The 22672-nt window shown below is 45.5% G+C and overlaps 1 protein-coding gene across 6 annotated transcripts; it reads right to left on the minus strand.

The window, feature by feature from the left end:
• Positions 1–1704: 1704 nt before the first annotated feature.
• On the minus strand, positions 1705–6260 carry LOC136459139 (uncharacterized). 6 transcript variants are annotated; one of them, XM_066459039.1, is made up of 8 exons: positions 3676–6260; positions 3483–3576; positions 3300–3401; positions 3128–3188; positions 2791–3051; positions 2313–2706; positions 2007–2228; positions 1705–1929 (listed from the first exon to the last, which is right to left on the minus strand). In XM_066459039.1, the coding sequence occupies exons 1-7, from the start codon at positions 4633–4635 to the stop codon at positions 2064–2066; spliced, it is 2037 nt and encodes a 678-aa protein (XP_066315136.1). In that variant the 5' UTR covers positions 4636–6260; the 3' UTR covers positions 1705–1929; positions 2007–2063. The 6 variants fall into 6 exon arrangements, with proteins under 6 accessions (XP_066315136.1, XP_066315135.1, XP_066315134.1 ...); XM_066459038.1 differs by having other exon boundaries at positions 3128–3191; XM_066459037.1 differs by having other exon boundaries at positions 3128–3191; positions 3270–3401.
• Positions 6261–22672: the final 16412 nt, after the last annotated feature.

Consider the following 22672-nt stretch of genomic DNA (forward strand, 5'->3'; position numbering starts at 1 on the left):
GTCGAGGGGAGACGCACGGCGAATACACCTTACGATAAGATTCGAGAAGCATTAGAAGAACTCGGAACAACTTCACATCCCAGTGAGAAGTATGAACAGCTCCAAGACTTGCTCCGATCGACGATCCCGAGAACACACAAGAAGATTAGAACTCGACAGCTCAGAAGAAGTCAGAGTAAACGCTACCCTCCAATCAGCCAGATACCAACAAGGTTTAATACGACATTGCAACAAGAGTACCCAACCTCGATCACTACAAGTCGGAGACTTGGTACTAAGAAGGACACAGAAGACTGACGGACGACATAAGCTACTCAGTCCATGGGAAGGTCCTTTCATTGTCACAAAAGTCACCAGACCAGGAACATACAAGTTAGTAACCGAAGATGGAAAAGAAGTCAGCAATACATGGCACATCAGCCAGCTAAGAAGATTCTACGCGTAAAAACAACTCAAGAAAAAACAGATATGCAAGCCACAAGGGACCAACGTTCACAATCGACGAAAAGCAATACTCTTCAGCAACATATGTAGTAGTTTATACTCATGATCAATAAAGATGACATTCGTCCACAACATGTCTTGTCATGACTTTCAACGAGTTGTTTTCCCGAAGGAAAAAGCAAAATGGCTGAAAACATGCCTGAGCGTCCCGGCCGAGAGCAAAATAGGTGAAAAGATGCTTGAGCCCGCCGATGAGGGTAGCTAAAAGCTAACACCCGAAACAAAAAGCAAAATGGCTGAAAACATGCCTGAGCATCCCGGCCGAGAGCAAAATAGCTGAAAAAAACGCTTGAGCCCACCGATGAGGGTAGCTGAAAGCTAACACCCGAAACAAAAAGCAAAACGGCTGAAAACATGCCTGAGCATCCCGGCCGAGAGCAAAATAACTGAAAAGATGCTTGAGCCCGCCGATGAGGGTAGCTAAAAGCTAACACCCGAAACAAGTCGACCGAAATTTAACTTCAAAAGACCCTCCAGCACTTCGTTCCGAAAAGCAAGAGGCTCGGGGGCTACATCTAGATAGGAATAGGAATACTTTTTTCTTCAGAAAAGCACGAGCGCCACTCAAGAAAGCACTCGGATGCCGAAGTTTGTCAAGGCAACATTCTATACCGAGTCGTTTCACATAGCGCAGGCGAAAGGTTGTTAACGCAAAGCACTCGATGGATCACAAGGGAGAAAGAAGAGAAAAGTACTCGACAAATCGAGGGGCCTCGTCAGAATAACGCACAGAGTTGTTTTACGGAGCAGAGACGGGAACAGGACAAGGTACTCAGCCAGTCAAATAACTTCAACCGCACCCAGGCAAAGAATACATCAACAAAAATAAAGAATCTTCATTTAAAAAGAGTGTAATATTACAAGAGGATGCTCAATCGAGTCAGGCATTGTCATCAGAAAGGGAAATATCAATATTTAGACTATCTACAACCCTACTGGCTAGATCTTCGACCTCAGGCTCCATCCTTTCAATGGCGTCAAAATATTCTTGGCTATCAGCTTCTTCTGCTATCTTGGAGAGAGGCGCCTCTGGAGCAAGGACCCGGACCTGGGCCAGCACATTCTTGGTACATACTTGGGCACACCTCTTCGCGAACTCTTGGAAACGAGTCGGAATCCGGGGAATGAACTGCGCCCAAGATTGCCCGTCATCCGCCGGAGTCCGAAGGACATCGACTACTGAACGAAAGGATTTCCACAAAGCATTCCAATTCTCAGTAGCCGTCGCCAGCTTCCCGGTCAAGTTTTCAATAGTTTTTTGGGCCTGCACAAGATCTCTGTCAGCTCCGCGCCTAATCAGCCTAGCAAGGGCGAGTTCTTCCTCAGCATGAGTAATTACCTCCTCAGCTTTATTGTGACTAGAACGGACAAGAGCCTTCATTTCATCAATACTCTCCGAGAGCTTCTGCTTCTCAACTCGGAGAGCTACACAGGACACCCAAAAACAAGTCAGCGGGAAAACAAGTCAAAATACAAGAAGAAACAGGCAGAACCCGCGGCACCTTTGCATTCATTCTTTGCAGACTCCACCGCAGCATCTCTCTGCTTCTCCGTCTCCACTACCCGGGCGCGAAGGGTCTTCTCTCTTTCTGGTGCACTTGACGCTCCATCTCCAACTCAGCCCGGAGGAGGTCAAGATCGGCTTTCAGAGCGTCCACCTCCGAAGACAACTTCCTCTCATTCTCAGATGAGAAGAAGAAGCCAGAATGATCGCGAGAGAAAGACTGAGCAAAAAGAGGCAAAGAGAAACAAGACGTAAGGATAGAAGAGAAACAAACATGCAAAAAAGAAGTAGCAATAAAACCTACCTGGAGCTTTTCACCAAAAGAAGACGCAAGGGTCGACAAGCTCCCCCAGGCTGCGGTCAGCTCCGATAACCGATGAGTGGCATCGAACTGTTGCACCACGTCACCAGAAATCGAGGGGCCGCCGGAAGCAAGAGAAGGGGAAGGAGAGGCCGGCTGGGGCGAAGAAGGAGCGACCAAGGCAACCTCCAGAGAAGCCGGAGCCAAATCCTCAGAAGGACCCGGCGCGACGGCCACAGTCACCTCCGGAACGGCCAAGTTCGCAACTCCGCCAGGTAGCTCTGAAGCCCCCGCGGCGACTTCATCAATAGAATGTTGTGAGTCCCGAGGCTCGGAACTCGTGGGTACGGGAGGAGGCAGAGAAGAAGTCGATGAAGAAATGAGAGAAGACGAAACACTGAAAGATGATAAAAGGAAGCACCATTAAGAACCAGAGGAAGGAAGATAAAAGCCAAAAAGATAAAGCTAGAATCCTACTCACCCAACCACTTTCTTCTTCGCGAAGCCAAGAGAAGGCCTCGCAGGGGGAACCACGACGGCAAAGACGTCCCCGCCACCCGGCGACGGGAGCGGGATAGCCGACAACGGGGCCGCGGAAGAAGCCGGGACTGGAGCCGTAGAAGAACTCCGCACCGGAGGAGCGGTAGAACTCGGGACAGAGGCAACCAAAGAACTCGACACCGGAGCTTCAGAAGAAGTCGGCGCGGGAGCCTCGGAAGAACTCACACCCGACCTCCGATTACTTCAAAAAGTTCAAAACTAAAATTCAAAACAAAGAGGAGAAATTCAGTGCAACAAGAACATGAAAAACAACTCACCGCCGCATGATGAGGGGGACTTCATCATCCTCTTCTTCCTCAGCCAACGAAACCAGAGCACCTGCTGAAAAGGAGATGAAAAGTACTCGGTTCAAGAGAGAAACAGGAAAATAAAAGAACAAAGAGTATTAAATGCGCTCACCTAAGAGCATGCTAGCAACAACTGGAGTACCTGAGGGAGTACTTGGTTTGCGAGGCTTCTTGGAGACAGGCAAGCCAGATGAAGACCCGTCCATTCGCCCCCTCTTCGGGACACTGCGAGGACCGCGAGGGACTAGACGAGGAACATATTCTTCATATACATCAACAAATCCGGAAGAAACCCCAGGAAGGGCTGTAAAGGTTCGAGACTTACTAATTGCAGAAGTACCAGCTAGGCGATCCCCAGTCTCCGCCACGGCAGGGAGAACATCAAGGGGGATCGGATCGACAAAGTTCCGCCCAAGCTCCTGCGAAAAAGGATAAAACACCGAGACAAGGAAAAGCTAAGCAAGAGCGGATGCAGCAAGAATACATAAAGAACTCAAACAAAAAGATAGACAACTCACAGCTGGGGGCGGGTTGATGGCCGAGAACTCAGAGATGGCAGGAGGAATGACGCTCACTCCTTTCAGCATCTTCTGAAGGCGCTCGAGTACCTCCTCACCGGTCAGCTCAAGAGCTGGGACCATGCGCGAAGGATCCTCGGCCCCAGAATACTCAAAGCCGAGATGTTCCCGCTCTTTCAGGGGCTGAACCCGGCGACGAAGGAAACTTGAAACAATACCAAAGCCGGTCAAACCCTGCTGTTTCAGCATGCTAATCCTATCAAGGAGTGGCTGGATCGCTTGAATCTCAGCAGGTGACTCAAGCTTCTTGTCCCATCGGTCATTCACCACAGGACCGGATCCGGAGTGAACGACAAGAGAAGGGATCAAATTGGCAGCGTAAAACCACTCGGCACGCCAATCTTTGACAGAATCGACCAGGTCGTAATCAAAAAACTTGATTTTGAGACCCTGGCGAAACTGAATCCCGCAACCGCCGAGGGCACTGGTTTCCTCACGGCGGGGTTGAGGTTTCAGGCGAAAGAAAAAGCGAAAAAGAGAGAGAGAAGGAGGGATCCCAAGGAAGGCTTCACAAAGATGAACAAAAACAGAAAGATGGAGAACGGCATTGGGGGTTAGATGGTTCAGACTAACCCCGAAATAGCCAAGAAACTGATGAAGGAAGGCGGAAGCAGGAAGACAAAGTCCAGCGCGGACAAAAGAAACAAAAAGGACAATCTCACCAGGACCCGGGGCCGGAACCCGATGCTCGCCCGGAACTCTCCATTCAGCGATGACTTTGCTTTGGATCAAGCCATCACTAACGAGCTCGCGCAGCTGGTCTTCGCTGGTTGTTGGAGCAGGCCAAACCTTCTGAGCTGCCCTCATGGCCACGAACTCCTGGTTTTCAATCAAAGACAGGGATGACTCCTCGTCCACGAAGGTCGCCTGAGACTTGCTTGCGGTCTTCTTCTTTCCCATGAACTGGCGGGAGCAAAAAAGGCGCTAAGGAGGACGAAGCTAGAATGATGGCGCTCGGGCAATGGCGACAATGACGGCGGCGGGTTTCTGAGAACTAGGGTTTAAAGGCAAGAGCTGGGCGACAAGGGAAAGGAAGATAAAAGGTCTTTAAATAGATTTCTCAGTGATACAAACGGCCCATAAGGCCCGTTAAAGCACAGCGTGGAAACGCAACGGTCCATTTACCGACGCAGCTAAAACGACGGAGGGCACGAATCCACACAACGGTACAAACCAACGGGCAGATTTCAGACTTATCCGCACAGCACCACAGCAGGGTTATCAGATAACTACAAGAACAACTCGTTGAACCAAGAAGAAAGAAAGGGCTACCTCATGAGGGACAAAAGAACCCGGTTATGTAAGAAAGAACTCGGTAGTCTCATGAACGACAGGGATCACAACAGAAAAGTCAAAGACAACTAAGAAGACAAGATTCGTTACATTACAAGCGACTTCAAAAATAGAGGATTACAAATCTTACAAGACCCAACGAACTCGGCACCACGAAAAGCAAAGTAGCAAAGAGGAACACGGACACGACTAAGCTCTGGAACGACTACGTGTCCCAAATTGCTACTCGGAAGGACAGACCGCCATCAGCTACACTGTTTTCTTCAAAGGACGGACGCAGTGCATCCAAGGCGGAAATCGGCAGCACGGCAGGGCAACATGGAGCAGAGAAGGCCGGCGGGCATCTGTCTACCCAAGACCGATGTGATGCTGGATATGGTGTTGATCTGCGCCGGACGGTCTCAAGACAGGCGACGAGGATCAACCCAGAACTGCCGGATGAAGGAACGAAGCCCACATCACAAGACTTCCTCCAACTACCACCACGTACATCCTGGCACAATGCTGTCGCGGGACTAGCCTACCTCTAATCCCTATCACAAGACTTCCTCCAGCTACGACAAGACACACAGGAACTACAAAATACGCCCGGGGGCTGCTCTACTTCACAAACTACCATATTCACAACCGCGAAGGTTTCAACAGAATGTCCAATGGATGAAAACAAGCACCCCGAGACAGTATTTATAGGCCAAAGGATCGGCGCACATGGACCAGGAGTACCAACGAAATAAGCCTAACAAAGGACACAGCGAAAAGACAGGACTCAATAATGGATGGCTCAGGCGAGAAGAAACAGTACTCGAAGACGGGCATATTCGAAAGAATATACCAGCACAGTACAACCCGTGAACAAAAGGCATTTACACTCAACCACCACCACACAACTACATCTGACAACAGCAGACTATCAAAAGAATACGCCAAGACCTCGCATCCGAGTTCTTCCTGAACAAAACAACACGGATATACGCTCGGGGGCTCGGCCAACATCATAGCTTAATCAACACTAAGCTAGGGAGCTCGGCCTTCATTTTCAACCACTCCCGGAGGCTCGGAACCAAAGACAAAGGACCAAGAATACAAGACACATCAAGACTCTTCATCCAACCTCTTTTCTAAAAGAGAAGAACTCGGAGAAAGCAGGATACATAACCACAGAATTTTTTGAAGACAAGAATCTGGACCCTCCAACTTTTGCAAAGCAAAAGCAAGAGGCTCGGGGGCTACACTCAGTGAGTGCAATTTTTACGAAAAATTGCACCCAACCAAAAAGAACCCTGGACATAAGCTCGGAGGCTGCTTGCCGCGTAACTACTCGGATGATGAAATAATCCAAGTCTCGGAAACTACTTCAGAACACAAATTTTAAAGCAACATAAAGGATCAAGACCCTCCAACTTTTTGTTCCAAATAGCAAGAGGCTCGGGGGCTACACTCAGTGAGTGCACTTTTTCTTCGAAAAAGCGCACGTCACCAAAAGACTTACTCAACGCAGACCACTTCAAGACATTACGACAAAAAGAACCCGGAACGAGCCATATTCGAGTTCTTTTTCATAAAACTTCAACGAACAATCAGAGCAACTTCAAGACAAGATCCTCCAGCTCCTTGTTCCAATTAGCAAGAGGCTCGGGGGCTACAACCAGATGGATGTACTTTTTTCAAAAAAGCACTCACCACTCGAAGATCCCAAGAAGCGCTACAAGGTTTCACTCCAGAAAGCACTCGGATGACATTTTGTTCCTACTCAACAAGACTTGAAAGAGCAAAGCGAGACTTTCAGAGCTCAACCATGAAGTGCTCGGGGGCTTGTCGATGCGGGACCCACAGGATACCCCGCAAAGGAGAAAGAAGATCTAGTCCAACTAGGATTCTTTCCATGTAATCTTAGTAGTAGAACTATTAAGTAATCCTACCAGGAAACCTCATTGTAAACCGACTAGGACTCTGGCCTCCTGACTATATAAAGGAGGGCAGGGCTCCTGAGGCAGAGAGAGAACAATTGTACGACACAACACTTGACAATCAATCCAACGCAAAGGCTAAGGCCGACTGGACGTAAGGTTGTTACTCGATCTACGATCGAGGGCCTGAACCAGGATAAATCGGCTGTCTCTTGCGTTAACCATCGAGTTCGGCATACGCCGAAGCCCGAACATACTGCCCCGGGTACCCCCGTGGCAGGCTATCGGTGGTAAAACATCGACACCCCATTCTCTGACAAAATGTGACCAAGGAAAGGAACTTCCTTCAGCCAAAATTCGCATTTGCTAAACTTAGCATACAGTTGATGATCCTTAAGTCTGGTCAAGACAGTTCTCAGATGCTCTTCATGATCTTTCTCATTCTCGGAGTACACCAGAATGTCATCGATGAACACTACCACAAATTTATCCAATTCTGGCATGAAAACTGTATTCATCAAAAACATAAAGTATGCAGGAGCATTTGTCAAGCCAAAAGATATGACAAGATACTCATACAACCCGTATCTGGTGGAAAATGTAGTTTTCGGTATATCTTGAGGCCTAATCTTGATCTGATGATAACCGGATCTCAAATCTATTTTTGAGAACACCTTGGCCTTGGATAATTGGTCAAACAGAACATCAATATGTGGCAAGGGATATTTATTCTTGATGATCACAGCATTGAGTGGCCTATAATCTACGCACATTCTCAACATGCCCTCTTTCTTCTTCTTCACAAACAAAGCGGGACATCCCCATTCAGACTTGCTTGGCTGAATAAGCCCCTTTTTCGACAAATCTTCTAATTGCTTCTTTAGCTCAGCTAGTTCATCTGGAGGCATTCGATAGGGTCTCCTCGAAATCGGAGCCGTTCCGGGGACTAACTCAATTCCAAACTCGATCTCCCTATCCGGCGGAAGACCAGGTAGCTCATCCGGGAATACATCCAGAAATTCACACACTACAGGAATCTGATGAATAGGAATGACTACCGTAGCACATGTAACACTTATAAGGTCTGTTCTCCGAGGCAATGGTACTTGGAAAGTACCCTCTCCTAGTGGATCTTTAAGGGTAAGTACTCGACTTCCAGTATCATTGATTGCCCCCCAATCCTTCATCCAATTCATCCCTATAATGACATCCAAGACTAACCCAGGCATAACTATCAAGTTCACTCGGAACTTCCTGCTACCTAATTCAAGGGTTGCCCCTCGAACCATCCGGTTGGTTAAAACATCAGCCCCTGCTGAACTTATACGGTACCCATACCCCAATTCTATGCATAGTTGTCCATGTTTCTGTGCAAATGCTTGACTCATAAAAGAATGCGATGATCCAGAATCAAATAGAACAACTGCAGGGTTTTCGTTGACAAGAAACTTACTAGCAGTGACAGGCTCTCCCTCTAGAATTTCATCCACTGTTGTACTGTGCACTCTAGCATTATAAGTCTGCTGCTTCTTCTTGGGCGGGTACGGACAAAACTTCGAGAAATGACCGGGTTGATCACAGTTATAGCAGGGTCCTCTCACTGTCCCGACAGATCCCACAGCTCCCTTGGAATTGCCTTGTACCGTAGTTGCGGCTGCTTTGTTGGGCTGTACTGCCATCTTGTACGGCTTTTGAGGTCCACAGAAATTCTGACTTCTTTGCTGAGGTGGCCGGAATCTAGCGCCAGGTGCCGATGGGCGATATGGAGGACGACCTCCCATAGGTGCTCTAGCTTGAGACAGCCCACCTTCAAAGGCTCTCTTGCATGTCTTGGCTGCGGTGCTAGCGTTGTTATTCTTCTCCTGCTTCAGATAGTCGCTGATGAAGTCATTGAATCTGACACGGTTGTTGGTACCGACATGCTTCATCATTTTTGGATTGAGACCCCTCTTAAAACTGGCTATCCTTTTAGCATCTGTGTCAACCATGTTGGGAGCATAGCGACACAAGTTGTTGAAGGCATGCAGGTATTGTGTCACGGTCTTGGTGCCCTGGTTCAATGCCAGAAACTCTCCAAACTTCATTTCGATCAGCCCTGGTGGAATATAGACTCCACGGAAGGCCTCAGCAAACTCTCTCCAAGAAATTTGAGCATTTGGAGGGAAGGTGGTGCGATGGTGCTTCCACCACATTCCCGCCGGTCCCTGCAATTGAAGTGCAGCATACTCCGTTTTCAGAACCTCAGTCATCCTCAACACACGGAATTTATCTTCCATCGTGTTGATCCATTCCTCAGCATCGAGTGGCTCTGTCGCTTCCTTGAATACTGGCGGCCTGGTGTCCATGAAATCTTTGAAGCTGCTATATTGGTTCACTCCCATGCCACCACCTTGATTGTTACCACGTTGCACGTTGTTGGCGATGGTACGCAGAAAATCCTCCATGTTCTTTTGGGATTGTTCCGCGTTGCGCTGACTCCCGAGCAGCTGTGCGAGAAACATCTCGGGGGTAAACGGGGGAGGAGGTGGCAAATGCGGTTCATGGGGAGGTTCATTGTTGTTGCCGTGGTTTCCACCACCACCACCACCAGTCCCCGCACCGTTAGCACCGGTCTCAGCGGCCTCATACGTGGTTCGGCGAGTGTTTGTCATCTGCATATTTCAGCAACAAGTAACGATTGAGTGAAGCTGTAATAATTGCGAGTGAAGGAAAAATTATGCCGTACTAAATTTACTAGAGAGAATAAATTCATGCAATAAAACAGAGGCACAACAATCGCATCCCAATTAAAACAACAGCACTTAATCAAATTACTTCAACGGCAAACATCGCGTCCATATAATCAAATTGCCAGCATACATACACTGGACTTTTTATGCGTTCAGATATCGCATTCGAAAATCAAGTTCCAACCACATGCCAAGTCTCATACGTTCGAAGCAACACACGATAGATTACATGCCAACAAAAGAAAGGTCCTCGCGACAAGACCTAGATACTAGCGCAAAGCAACTAGCCTACTCCTCGGGGCCATCGTCGGGATCGGAGACGTCACCATCGCCTCCAGGTGAAACTACAGGCTCGTCCTGGTTGTTATCGTCGATGTCCATGCCAGCGGCGTTCGGTGGAGCATATGGGCCAACCCCATTGTAGAGCATGTGAAATTCCTCGTGCAGGTTGCCGTTGTATTCCTCTAGCTCATCGACTCTCTGCAGCAAAAGGTTTCTTGCGTTCCAGGCTTCATTCCTCTCCTAAACCAACTGTCCAATCATGCGGTCTGCATTGTTGTTGGCTTGAGTCAACGTATGCACCCGCTGCATAGCTCTATCACCTCTCTCAATCGCCTGATCTCGCTGTAAGTTCATATCAGCCAACTGCTCCTGCAAGCTAGCTATAGCACGTGCCTGTCTCTTCTTCTGCTTTTTCCCTTTTAGCTTATCCTCACTACGCAAGCCAGTCAAAGTCCAGTAGGTACTCTCGAGACCCTCATACGCTCTGATGGCGGCGAACATAGCACTCATTGCCTGGTTGTCGCTAGCCTGTCCCTCAGCTGGACCTCTGACCAATGCACTTCCCTGAGGCTGAACCCAAATGGCATCACAAGGATCATCCCTAGGAAAAGTACCAGCCAGAGCTGCTGCAAGCTCATTAGGAAATCTGCTCATAATGTCCCTGATGACACGGAAGGCTGCTCCCTCTACACCCTCAGCTAGAGTGCGACCCTCAAACTCCAAATGCCAACCATCCCAATCCGGAGCATCACCGAGAGCAGGAACCGTGATCTCCACCACTACGAGTCCATCCTCTGCTAACTGGCTCTCATTCCAAGAGTACACCGGCTCTTGACCCTCTGGGTACCCCACATCATGGAGCACTCTCCAAAGCAAAGTTGGCATGCCAAACTCGCTCAAGAAGGTGTCCGTGGTGCGGTGCTCCCTCAGGGTCAACGGACGTCGAGGTGCTCTTCCTCCGGTGGACTTACGGGCGGTCTGCTTCGTGCGGGCCATCTGTAGCAAAAGTTCTTTTATTACTTCGGGGAAACATAATTTAGGTGATACAATTTTTATCAAAATGAGATAATCAATTTATAAGGAGAGGAATGCATGACATGAATGAAATGCACAAGTAACATGATGTATGTACGTGCCGTACGTTCTCACAAACTTAGGAAATAAATAATTTCTAACGACGAATTCGGTGGCATACAACGATCTCTCAAATACGTAACTAATACGTTCTACATGATAGCGTTGTTATATACCTGCAGAAGATTCATTTCAGCCCAATTCCCAATGAATGCATAAAAGCAGTAAAGTTTTATCTACACGCTCTACACAAATCCTCAGATACGTGTACAATGGTAGTAACTACCCGAACCATCGTCCTATTGACAGCATCGCCTCAACAGACGGAAGACCCATACATGAGATACCTTTGTAAAACATGCGTAGAACATGTAATTACTCCAGCATCATATAAGCATTCACCCTAGATCGGCGGTGTATCCGATCATGCTCTCACAACTCACACTTACCGAGGCGTAGAGGCAAATGATCCATACATTACCACTCAAACAAGTGGCACTCATACAATAGCACGCCGTATGAGCGACGAAAGAGAAATATGATGCAAGAACCCCAAGTCAGTACTTAATTAAGCCACCTAAAGTCCTTAACTGGGCATAAAGGATATGATCACTGGCACACTTTATATTTTGAAAATCACATTTTCCAAATGCCTTTTTGTTTTAAATACACTTGTGAACAGTAACATGCTAAACCATGCTCTGATGTCAGCTGTAACAGAACCGACCAATTATACGAAATTAAGTAAGAAAATCATCCACCAGAGCAGACGATTGAGCAAACTTAAGCCCATATAACCCGGTAGTCCGTGAAATCACGAAGGATTTCAAACCAACTCATGTCCCAGCCATGATCGTAATAAGTTTAGCGGTCACCATCACATATTACATAAAAGTTCGCAATCTCAGATACATCAGAGTTTTAACATAGTTATTACAAAACCAGTTCGAATAAAAGTAGCGGAAGTCATTTGTTCAAACCACACACACACTCACGCGGAGTTTAAATATAGTGCCAGCGAATGATCATCTCCAACAAAAGCATCAGACGAGACGTAAGGAATGACCATGCCCATGGTCCTAAGCATCACTCATCGCAGGATATAGGCAGTTGATATAGTAGCCGTAATACATCTGCCCATCTGCAACAAGTGGGAATAAAACCCTGAGTACGAGAAGGTACTCAGCCAGACTTACCCGACATAACCGAAAATAATTGACACCAAGGATTATGAAGGGCTTTATAGTAGGGTAGCTGACTCATTTGCAGAAAGAAGCATTTTTAGCATTTCAAGAACTTTTCGAAAAGCATTATTGCCAAGTTAATTAATATTAACCTGTCGACTAGATTTGCACCTATACTAGAGTAAACATGTGATTAAGCAGATAATGATAACCAATGATCATTAAACAACTTCCATACTGTCATATTCATTATAACTGTCCAAGTGTTCCATAACATTTACTACGATGAAGTAACTCAAGTCAAGTGCTCACTATCCAGGAGCGATGGCGATTCGAATCGATTCCTAACCAGCTGGTGATTTATTCCTTACACAAACCTCACTCACCCGCTAATAAAGAATAAATGGAAATCAAATCGTTTAAACAATGCTGGGCCGGCCCATGGAAACGAACTGGCCCACGGCCACAACTGGCCTACGTAGCCCGAGCACGAGGGACGGGAGATGGCCCAACAGGGTGTCAGCCCACGGCCTGGCTCGGCCTGGCCGACCGAGGCAGAGTGCCTCGCCGGCGTTTGCACTGGCGCGGCGGCGCGGCTCGGCCATGAGGCCGGCGGCCATCTCCGGCCACGGCAGCGCAAGCAAGCGAGCGCAGGAGGTTCGCGAGGCATTGGCGAATGCGAGCAGGCAGCTAAGCAGGGTGGAGAAGGGGAGGAAGGGGGAGTCCCACGGCGGCCGAGCACGGCGGCGCCATGGCCGTCGGTGGCGAGGCGCGGGGAAACTCAACCTGGGCTCGGAAGGCGGCGCAAGCGCGAGCGTGAGTTGAAGGAGGGCGAGGCAGAGTTGTGGGCGCGAGGAATCGGGGAATGGCACGGTGGTGCGGGAGTTCGACGCCGGCGGAGCTGCGGCGCGGCGAGCGGCAGAGCTCGAGCTCTCGGCTCTGGAGGGGAGGAGAGGAAGCGCGGGCGTGAGTGAGTGAGTGCACGGGCACCAGTAGGTGAAGGCGGGCGCGTGGGCGCGGCGTCAGGCCAGCTACGACACGCGGCGACGTCGATGGCGCATGGCCGCCACGCGGCGGGCGAGTTCTGCCGCGGTCAGGCACACGGCGCGGCGCGACAGCGAGCAGGCGCGAGAGTGCGGGCGAGCGGGAGGCGCGGCGTGGGCCTGGGCCGGCAAAGCGGTTGCTGGGCTAGGGCGAAGCACTGCGGGAGCACAGGCGTGGCGCGGAGGCAGGCCGGGCCGCCTGTGCGGCTAGGCCGAAAGCGAGGCGACGGCCCGATAAGGAGGGAAAAACCGTTTTTCAAATATATTTTCAATGGATTTTTAAATGTCATCTTTCAACTATTATTTTGAGCAAGAAAATGACCTCTTTTGAAAATGTACCAAAAATGAAAGTTGTTTAGAATTTAATTCTCTACAACTTTGCTTTTATGACCAAAGTCAAATTCTTTCTAAATTTTGAATTGTAACATCAAAGTCCACGTTTAGCTCAAAACCCTAATTTTTGGAATTTATTTTTGAAGCCAAATTTTGAATTAATTTGAATACAAACATTGCTCCAAAATTTGAACTAAATATTGCTAGATGATTTACAATAGTAGCCCAACATGTTTTACTAATCTAGCAAGAAAAATCCAGGGCAAAACAATTCTTAAACAGGCGTATGCAACATTCAGGTTTCACGCATGTTTCAGATGTTTCAAAGCAATGTTTCAATTGGTATTCACATGATTAAGCATGTATGATTTGGATGCTTGACGATGCATAATATGCGTGATTTGCAGTGCCTAAATGTAGGCATAACACCGGGGTGTTACACTGAAAATGCTCATTGCCCTCCAAATCATGTTTTTGGACCATAGCAGCCCACTATGACTCAAAATCTTCAGGACTTGCGGTGTGGTTCAAGCAATCCACAAACTCCTCATTTAGTTCTTCATTTTTAGTAAGGATCGGTCCAATTGTGCCCGAAAACTTGTCCATGATATGGCACCTGTGATTCCTGTGGGTTGTGTTTAGAAAAACGGTGCAAATGGCGGCTCTCATCGTAGCGTCCTAGTCAATGATTATGTTGAGGGGTGCCTTTCCATCCATTGCCTCCAGAAATGTTACAAACAACCATTCATAGGTAGTTGCCTTCTCATTCCTTATAAAGGCACATCCTAGCTGAAAAGTTTGGTAGTGTTTGTTGATTCCTATGAATGGTGTACAAGGCATCTCATATATGTTGGTCATATAGGTTGTATCAAATGAGACACAGTCGCTATATGCCTCTTTGTAAGCTCATCCTGCAGCGGAATCAACCAAAAATAGAATCTCAACCCTATGGTTGTCATCGAGCTTGATCTTGTAGAAGAAATCAAGGTCTTCTTCTTTCAAAGCTCTGAAGTAATCCAAAGTTTCCCGCATATCTTTGAATTTTTCTGTCTTGTGGATGGTGGAGCGAAAGTTCAAAACTTGTTTGCCCTCGTATGGCACTAGCTGTGCAGAGCCATAGAACTCACTCATCAACTGCATGATTCTACCCGTGCTCAAGTTGCATCCATGTAGCAAAACGATGAAATTCTTTTCCGGCTTCGGTATCCCTTTGTGGGACCTTAGGAACTTCTTGAGCGAGAGCTTTACCACAAGATCATGGTTGTGCTTAGCCAGAAAATAGATGACTTGCCACCTAGAGCCAATCATTTTGACCACCATCCTCGCCTTGCAGTTTGTATATAGCATTTTCTCCTTCTTCCTTTTCTTACATCTTTCAAGCTTCTTGCTCTTCTCCCCTTGATCATCCTCTTCCTCTTGTGTGTTGTCCTCCTCTTTGGCTTCATCATTGTCAAAGTAGCAAGTGATAGCTTTAATAAGCTGAGCAGCAACTCTCCTTTTCTTGACAAAGCCTTCCTTATTGCACACGAACTAGACCTTCTGCATTTCTCTTGTGATTGCAGACCGACGTGACGTGTTTGTTCTAATCGAGAAGCCAGTTCTCTTTGCATACGAGTTGTAGTACTCTTTTGCTTCGTCCAAGGATGCAAAAGACAGCCCATTGTGTGGCATTTGAGGAATAGACCACACCTCTTCCTCCTCTTCTGCTACTTCATTTCTAGCACCATTCAATTCATTATCAGCAACTACAGGATTAGTAGTAGAACCTTCATTCCTATCCTCAATCCTTGCCTGTTCAAATGATAATTTTATTTCAAAAATGATAGGAAGAACCTCTTCTAAAACTGTAGGAGCCGCCTCTGCTAAACTAGCATGACCAACTTCAGAAAAACTAGGCAAATCTGCTGGTTACATACTCATCATTAGGCTGAGGAATTTCAGGAATTGCAGGCACTTGAGTGCAGAAGGTAGGGTTGCCGGTCACATAATCCAAACCAAATGCATCCAAGAAATCTTCATCCAAATATGGTGGCAGCTTGTTAAGATCCATATTTGAGAACTGCATGCAAAATAGTAAGTTACATGAAATTAGGCAACTTAGTCAAACCCATTAGGAAATAATATTGTACAAAATTAGGCAAAAAAGGCCAGCAACTTATGCAGTTTTGTTCAGTACATGCTATCAGTTTTGTTCAGTACATGCTATCAGTTACATGAAATTTCATGATAGCTGTGGCTATTAGTTTTCCACAGTTACAGTGGGACTGAAGACTGGCTAACACTGTACCTAAATGTTACAACCTGTAAAAATGGACACATGAGAGTTTATAAACTTAAGACTGTCCATGGTACAAAATGCATTTCATTCCATAGTCAGTTTTCAACTTCATGAATCTACTCTTCTTGTGTTTCGCTCTTTTTGCAGAAAGTTGAAATTTGAGGCTTGCTTGTCCTCAACTCAGTTGATTTAAACATTTTTTTCTCAGTTCTCACTACCATCTATGTGCTTATCATGTACTTCTATTTAATTGCAGGTGTGAGGCCATCAAGCATCAAAATAAACATGTGCAACAACCATGTGCAGCAGCTAACACAAGAAAGTTTAATGCATAGGAGTAACCATGTGCAGCAACTAACACAAGAAAGTTTAATGCATAGGAATAACCATGTGCAACAGCTAACACAAGAAGGTTTAATGCATCAAGATGTACATCTATAGGAGTGGTGCATACAACATATATCCATATTAACTAGTAAGAACACCATCGGGTAGTAAGATGCGCAGTAAGAAAATTAGTTATTTACATGTTCAAGTTAGGATCAGATCTGCTAATGCAGTAGGAACTGCATTACTATTTGTGATGCAAGAGAACTGGATTGCTTATGCAAAACAACTGAATTGCTTATGCAAAATTAGTGAATTGCTTATCAGTTAGGATTAGATTTGTTTATGCAGTAGGAACAATAGTACTATCTGATATTAGAACTGAATTGCTTTTAGTAACAGATCTGGTTGGTTCTATTGTGTAATTCTAGTGTCTGAGAAGAAGCTGATTATCTGCATATGATAGTATCAAGTTCTTGCATATTTGTACGTACCTGCTGTTTGGATGTATTGGCCTGCCTTATTTGAATGAATATGCCGGGCGCCCGATGGTGGCGGCGGTCCTGAACGTCTCTGTTTTGTGTGTTGAAAGGGAAAAGCAAAACAGGGCGAGGGGAAGAAGCTTCCAGGCGGGGCGTGGACCTGGCCTCTGGTGGGCCTTATCCAGGAAGCGCGCTTGCCGCGCACCCGCCGTAGCGTTTTCGCGCGCGTGCATGGCCGCTGCTTTTCCCACGACCAGGACGAAAACAAAAAGTATATACTATTGGATTTCTTAATATGGAGTGTGCGCGCGGCCTGCTTAATGCATGCACGACCGTGCATTAATTGTTTCCTTTATAGAGCTACTGTTCTGCAGATGGCCATAGAATAACTTATTCTGTGGCCACTTTAAGTTACTATAGTTACTATGTTAATATACGAGAATACAGTAACTCTTTACTAAGTGATTTACTATAACATTATGCTAAATATCACCATGAGTTGTAGTAACACGAGTATCGTAAATGTATATTCATGTTATCGTAAATTGGTACAAACATTATCGTAAATCAAGGTGACTATAGAATAAGTTATTCTATGGCCACCTACAGAATAGTCATATATATATATATATATATATATATATATATATATATATATATATATATATATATATATATATATATATATATATATATATATATATATATATATATATATATATATATATATATATATATATATATATATATAGTACCCCATAGCTAGCTATAAAAATAACTTATTTTGTAGCCACTTTAAGTTACGATAATTACTATGTTAATTTACGAGATTATAGTAACTCCTTGCTAAGTGGTTTACTATAACGTTATGGTAAATATCCCCATGTGTTATTGGAACCCAACTATCGTAAATATGTATTAACATTATCGTAATTTAGTATATAAAATTATCGTAAATGGAGGTGGCTACATAATATACTCTCCATATATATATATATATATATATATATATATATATATATATATATATATATATATATATATATATATATATATATATATATATATATATATATATATATATATATATATATATATATGTGTGTGTGTGTGTGTGTGTTCGCCTTTCCTCTGACTGGCCGGCCGGTGTTGCTTCTGGATTGCACACAGGGCACAACACGCGCTAGCGCGCAGTAGAGGTAGCTAGGTAAGGAAACAAAGGGCCCCTTTTTTACGGTTTTGTTTTACAATGCAGACATGTACGTAAGCATGTACACCACCACAGACGCGCGCAGATGGATGTGTTTCCTTTGACACGTCAGGATATATACTAGTAGACAGTAACTATTATTTATTAAACTATAGTTTATTCCATTTAACTTATTGTTTTTCCTCCCAGCGAAACAAATGTATCAAATGATTCTTTTACCAGTATCTTAAGACGTACATGCACGGACCACGGAGTAGAAATATCGATTTCTTTTAAAAAAATTGAGCTAAAACAACTGTGCGTGGTGCTTTTGACTTTTCAAAGTCAATAAGACAACGACACGTCGGCCACTTGTCTTGAACAATATGGACACATATATACCTGAAAGTCAATACAATATGCAGTCCAACAATATAGAAGTGCTTGGGGATTTATATACGAAACAAATCCAGGAGAGTATCACACATACCTGGAACTGGGATCTCGTCCCTCATCATGCAAATCCGGCCGTGACCGTCCATGCCCCAACTCATGTGATGCCAGCGCCGGCTGGATCCAGTAGCAGAGCACCCGAACCACTGGATCAGCAGTACGTGTGGGTCGGGCCGCCCACTATATATTAATGCAACAACACGTGCAAAAAAAAAAAAACAATTCCAGAAAGACTTTTGTTTCCTAACGCTCCACTTGCACGCACAACCGATTCATGCTCGCATGTCTTCCTCAAACCTTTATGCTACTAGTATATAGCTCGTCGTAATTTATCAATTCAGCTTTATTTCACATGAGCTAGCTAGCTAGCTGTTCGTCGTCTGACCTCCTCGATGGCCTTATTATTGCGTGATGTAGTAATTATTATTTGGATCTGGACCAGATGATCTGCTAATGACGACACGCTTAACAGGTGCATCTGTACCCCTTGTCATACCTTTTTCCAAAGATTTACGTGACTAATGGCCAAATTTGACCGCCTTTTGAGATTTAGGTTATAATTGGTTTTTGATTACTAAGATTTGGAAATCTGATCTCTTCGTAAAACTATATTGTTCTTCCATTGACGATGTACTTTCGGGCCGGCTTAGCTGTACTAATAATTGCACTACAATGATATAATTTTTGGGACCATCCATTGTCTTTAAGTATAAATTTGCTCTCATCTAGAAGTTCTCTCCTTTGTTAGTATATCTTTAATTTTTTTTCGATGAGTGATGGCCAAATTTGGCTTCCTTTTCATATGTAGATAACGATATTCTTTTCCAATTACTATAAGATTTGAAATCTCGTCTCTTGACAAACCAATTCTTTTTGGGTTGAAAAAAAATACAGTCATGGGGCCCAACAAAGAGCTACATATGCTTTTTCCCCCTTGTTGCAGGAAATTTTCAAGGCAATTCTTTTGCAGTGGCGGAGTCAGAAATATGACTTTTACTTTTTCTAGGGGGAGGGGAGCTGTACAAATTTCTTCAAAAAATTTAGTCAGATTAAAAGATTCCAATAGAAATAGTAGGGCCTTATGTGGATCCCTCCCCCCTCCCTGCCCTGTCTCTGCTATTGTTCTTTTGTTAGATGGATTACCGATATGCACTCTAGCTTAAACACCCACGTGCACTAGCGCGCTCTTTTAGTTGAGGTTTCGACACTCAAAATATTGATGTCCCTTATATATATACATATACTTTGTGAGGTTCTATTTAGAACTTAGGAATTTTATTAAAGTTATATAGAGAAATAGTTTAATTTCATAGAAAAACTGAAGATCCAGAAAAAAAAATCCACATTCCAAAAGGGAGCCTTCCAACTTTGTTTCTGTTATATAGTTTTCTCTATGGAAACTTAATTTATGTATTCCCGTATCAGGACACTGCTGGTCCATTAATTCAAGGCAATTTGATCAGCAAAGCAATTTAGTCATGTGTGTTCACACATGCTGAGTACTAATTTCAGATGTTCCCCAGTGAGCTCGACCGCTAGATAGAAGCAAACAAGCAGCCGAGCCTAAACAAACTTTATTATCAGCTTGACAGCTTAGCTTGTACATCATCTGGTCAAAAAGGCCCAATTTGACACGACCAAACTGCCCGGCTCCACGGAAAGTTGGAAAGCGCACACCGGTTTTCGCAATGGGTAATGACCAAAGTGTAGTTAAATATTCGTCATCATCCACGCAAAGAATGTGCTTTAGCTACCTGAGCGAGTTACTACTAATACCTCGCTGTCACGAGTCACGACCGAGTCGTCGCCGAGTCCACAGCCCGGGGCCGCCGCTGCCTTCGTCCCGGGTCAAAGAGTCCACCCGCGTTCGCCCGCCCCGGTCTCCCCAGGTGTATCTATCTGCCTACATGGCGGCTCGCTGACCGGCGGTCAGCGCCCCTGGAGACCGAAAGCGAGGCTTCACTTGCCGCCCCACCCACAGGTCGACGCCACGCGTGGCGGCCAGCCACCGAGCCATCCGACTCGTGTCGTACCACCCCGCCCGTCACGGGGATGACTCATGGCTGTGCTGTGCACGACGAGAGCGAACCCCGGTCGGCGGTCTACGGGGGCCGCTCCTCTCCGACCGTTGGGCAAGCGACAGCCGCTGCCTATAGATGGCCATCGGGCCGTGCCGGCCCGGCACGGCAGCACGGCGGGCCGTGGCTGCCCGACGTGGTGTCGTGCCTCACCGGGCCACCGGGCCGGCCGTGCCGTGCCTATGGCGTGCTCGTGCCTGGACTCCGGCCCAAGGCACGGCCCGTGGGCCGTTTGGCCGTGCCATGCCGCCCGTTGGGCACGATCATTTTCACCGGGCCGTGTCGGCCCATAGCCCGGCTGCAAAAGACACCAGATTCAAAAACCACCAGACAAAATTCAATACCAGATTCAAAACCACCAGACAAAAGACAAGATTATATCATTATATGAATATGAGCTGTTTTGTGCAATGCTGCCTCATTAAAAATCTTTCAGGTAAAACTCACCCTTGTGAGAAACCCTAGAAAGGAAAAAAAATACAGCCAGCTCTAAAGTGTCAAAGTCTTAGTTCTTCTATCCTATTACAGTAGCCAACATCAGTGGCAACTGGCAAAGTCATTGTGACAATGTGACTTAGTGAGTTTACAGCAGCAAAAATTATATCCTATTACAATAGCCAACTGCCAACATGGCAACATCAGTGGCAACATTCATAGTAACTCACTGTCTCACTCTGTCACACCAAAAGTGCCTGCAAAAACGTACAGAAGCAAGCAATGTTAGTGAACTTGAATGTAAAGAAGCAATATGGAAGTTTCAGTTGAGTGAGTGACTACCTCTCCTCTTCTCTTCTTCTTCTTTTTCTATCCACCAGCACCACCAGCAGTACCGCTACTGCCGTTGTCGGTGCCGCTGCCTTTGCCTTGTTCATCGAGGAAGAGGTTCTTGAATGCCTCCTCCAGGTCCAGGTCCTCAGGTGTATGTTGTTCCCTTCTTGCACCTTGCTCCCAGTCCTTGATGCAGGTGAGCATCTCCACATGCTCAGGCAACAAGCGCCGCCGCCGTTCTTCGAGTATCCTGGATGTACAGCTGAAACAAGACTCGAAAGAGACAGTAGATATAGAGATAGACATGATATCTCGAGCCATAATAGATAGGATTGGATAGGTTAGCTTGTGGTCACGCCACCAGAGGATTCCTCATAACATGTGACAGGGTCACTGTCCAAGTAAGCTTTGAGCTCACTGACAGCAGATAGAGTAGATGAAGATGAGGGGGAACCGACAGGGGATTCACCAGGACCTCCAAAGATCCTTCCCCATGCCTGTTTTGTCTTACCAGTATGAGCTGAAGGCACTGAAACCCTCTGAGATCTAACTACACCAAATTTCTGTTCACACTTGGCATACAATCTATACAATTCATCTTTCACATCACCATAGTATACTTGGCATACAATCTATACAATTCATCTTTCACATCACCATAGTATACACTATAAATACATCCAGTTGCCTTACCAAGCAATTCAAGCACATTAAAGAACCCTTTCATCTTAGCTCTAGGATCAAGAATGAATGCATATGAATAAATCAGTAGAATTTTCTCCCAATATTTAAGAAATTTAAGCTTCATAGGAGTAGCAATCATTCTAAAATTAGCATCTCTTTCAGCATTTTGCAAATGTTCAGCCATGTCAAGCATATGGTGCAAAATAAGTGGAGCTGTGGAATAATAAACACCAGACAGGACAACAGTGGAATTATAGAAGAGTTCCATGGAATATCATTATTTGTTCAGCAACATACCAATGATGTGCAGTCAACAAAGTAGAACCATAATTAGAGGTAATGAACACATGAAAGACTTCCTTGTACTGGCAGCAAGTGTTTGAGCATCAAATAAGTAGAATTCCATCTAACATCCATATCCAAGCCAAACTTTCTAGGTCTAAGACCCTGAGCAGTGCAGTAGTTCTTAAACAATGTAATTCTTTGATTAGAGGAATTTAAAAAACTTATTGCAGTTCTGAAATCTTCAGTATAAGGTTTCAATCTCTTCATGCCAGATTTAACAATTAGATTAATGATATGGCATTGCACAGCGCTGATGCACAAGCAAGTACTTCACCTTGTTAGGATCATCTCTTATAGGTGCAGGATAAAAATCCAAATAACCAAAGAACATAGGTTGCAAAATCTCATAAGCCCTAGAATTAGCAGAAGCATTGTACTAGAGACACAGAAAAAAACCTTGTCAATCAAACCAAACTCCTCAACCACACTAGAAATCCTATCAGTAATGTTTTCACCAGAATGTGAAACATCAATCAGCCTAAGACCAA

Source organism: Miscanthus floridulus, chromosome 6 (assembly GCF_019320115.1).
Source record: "Miscanthus floridulus cultivar M001 chromosome 6, ASM1932011v1, whole genome shotgun sequence".
Classification (NCBI taxonomy): Eukaryota; Viridiplantae; Streptophyta; class Magnoliopsida; order Poales; family Poaceae; genus Miscanthus; species Miscanthus floridulus.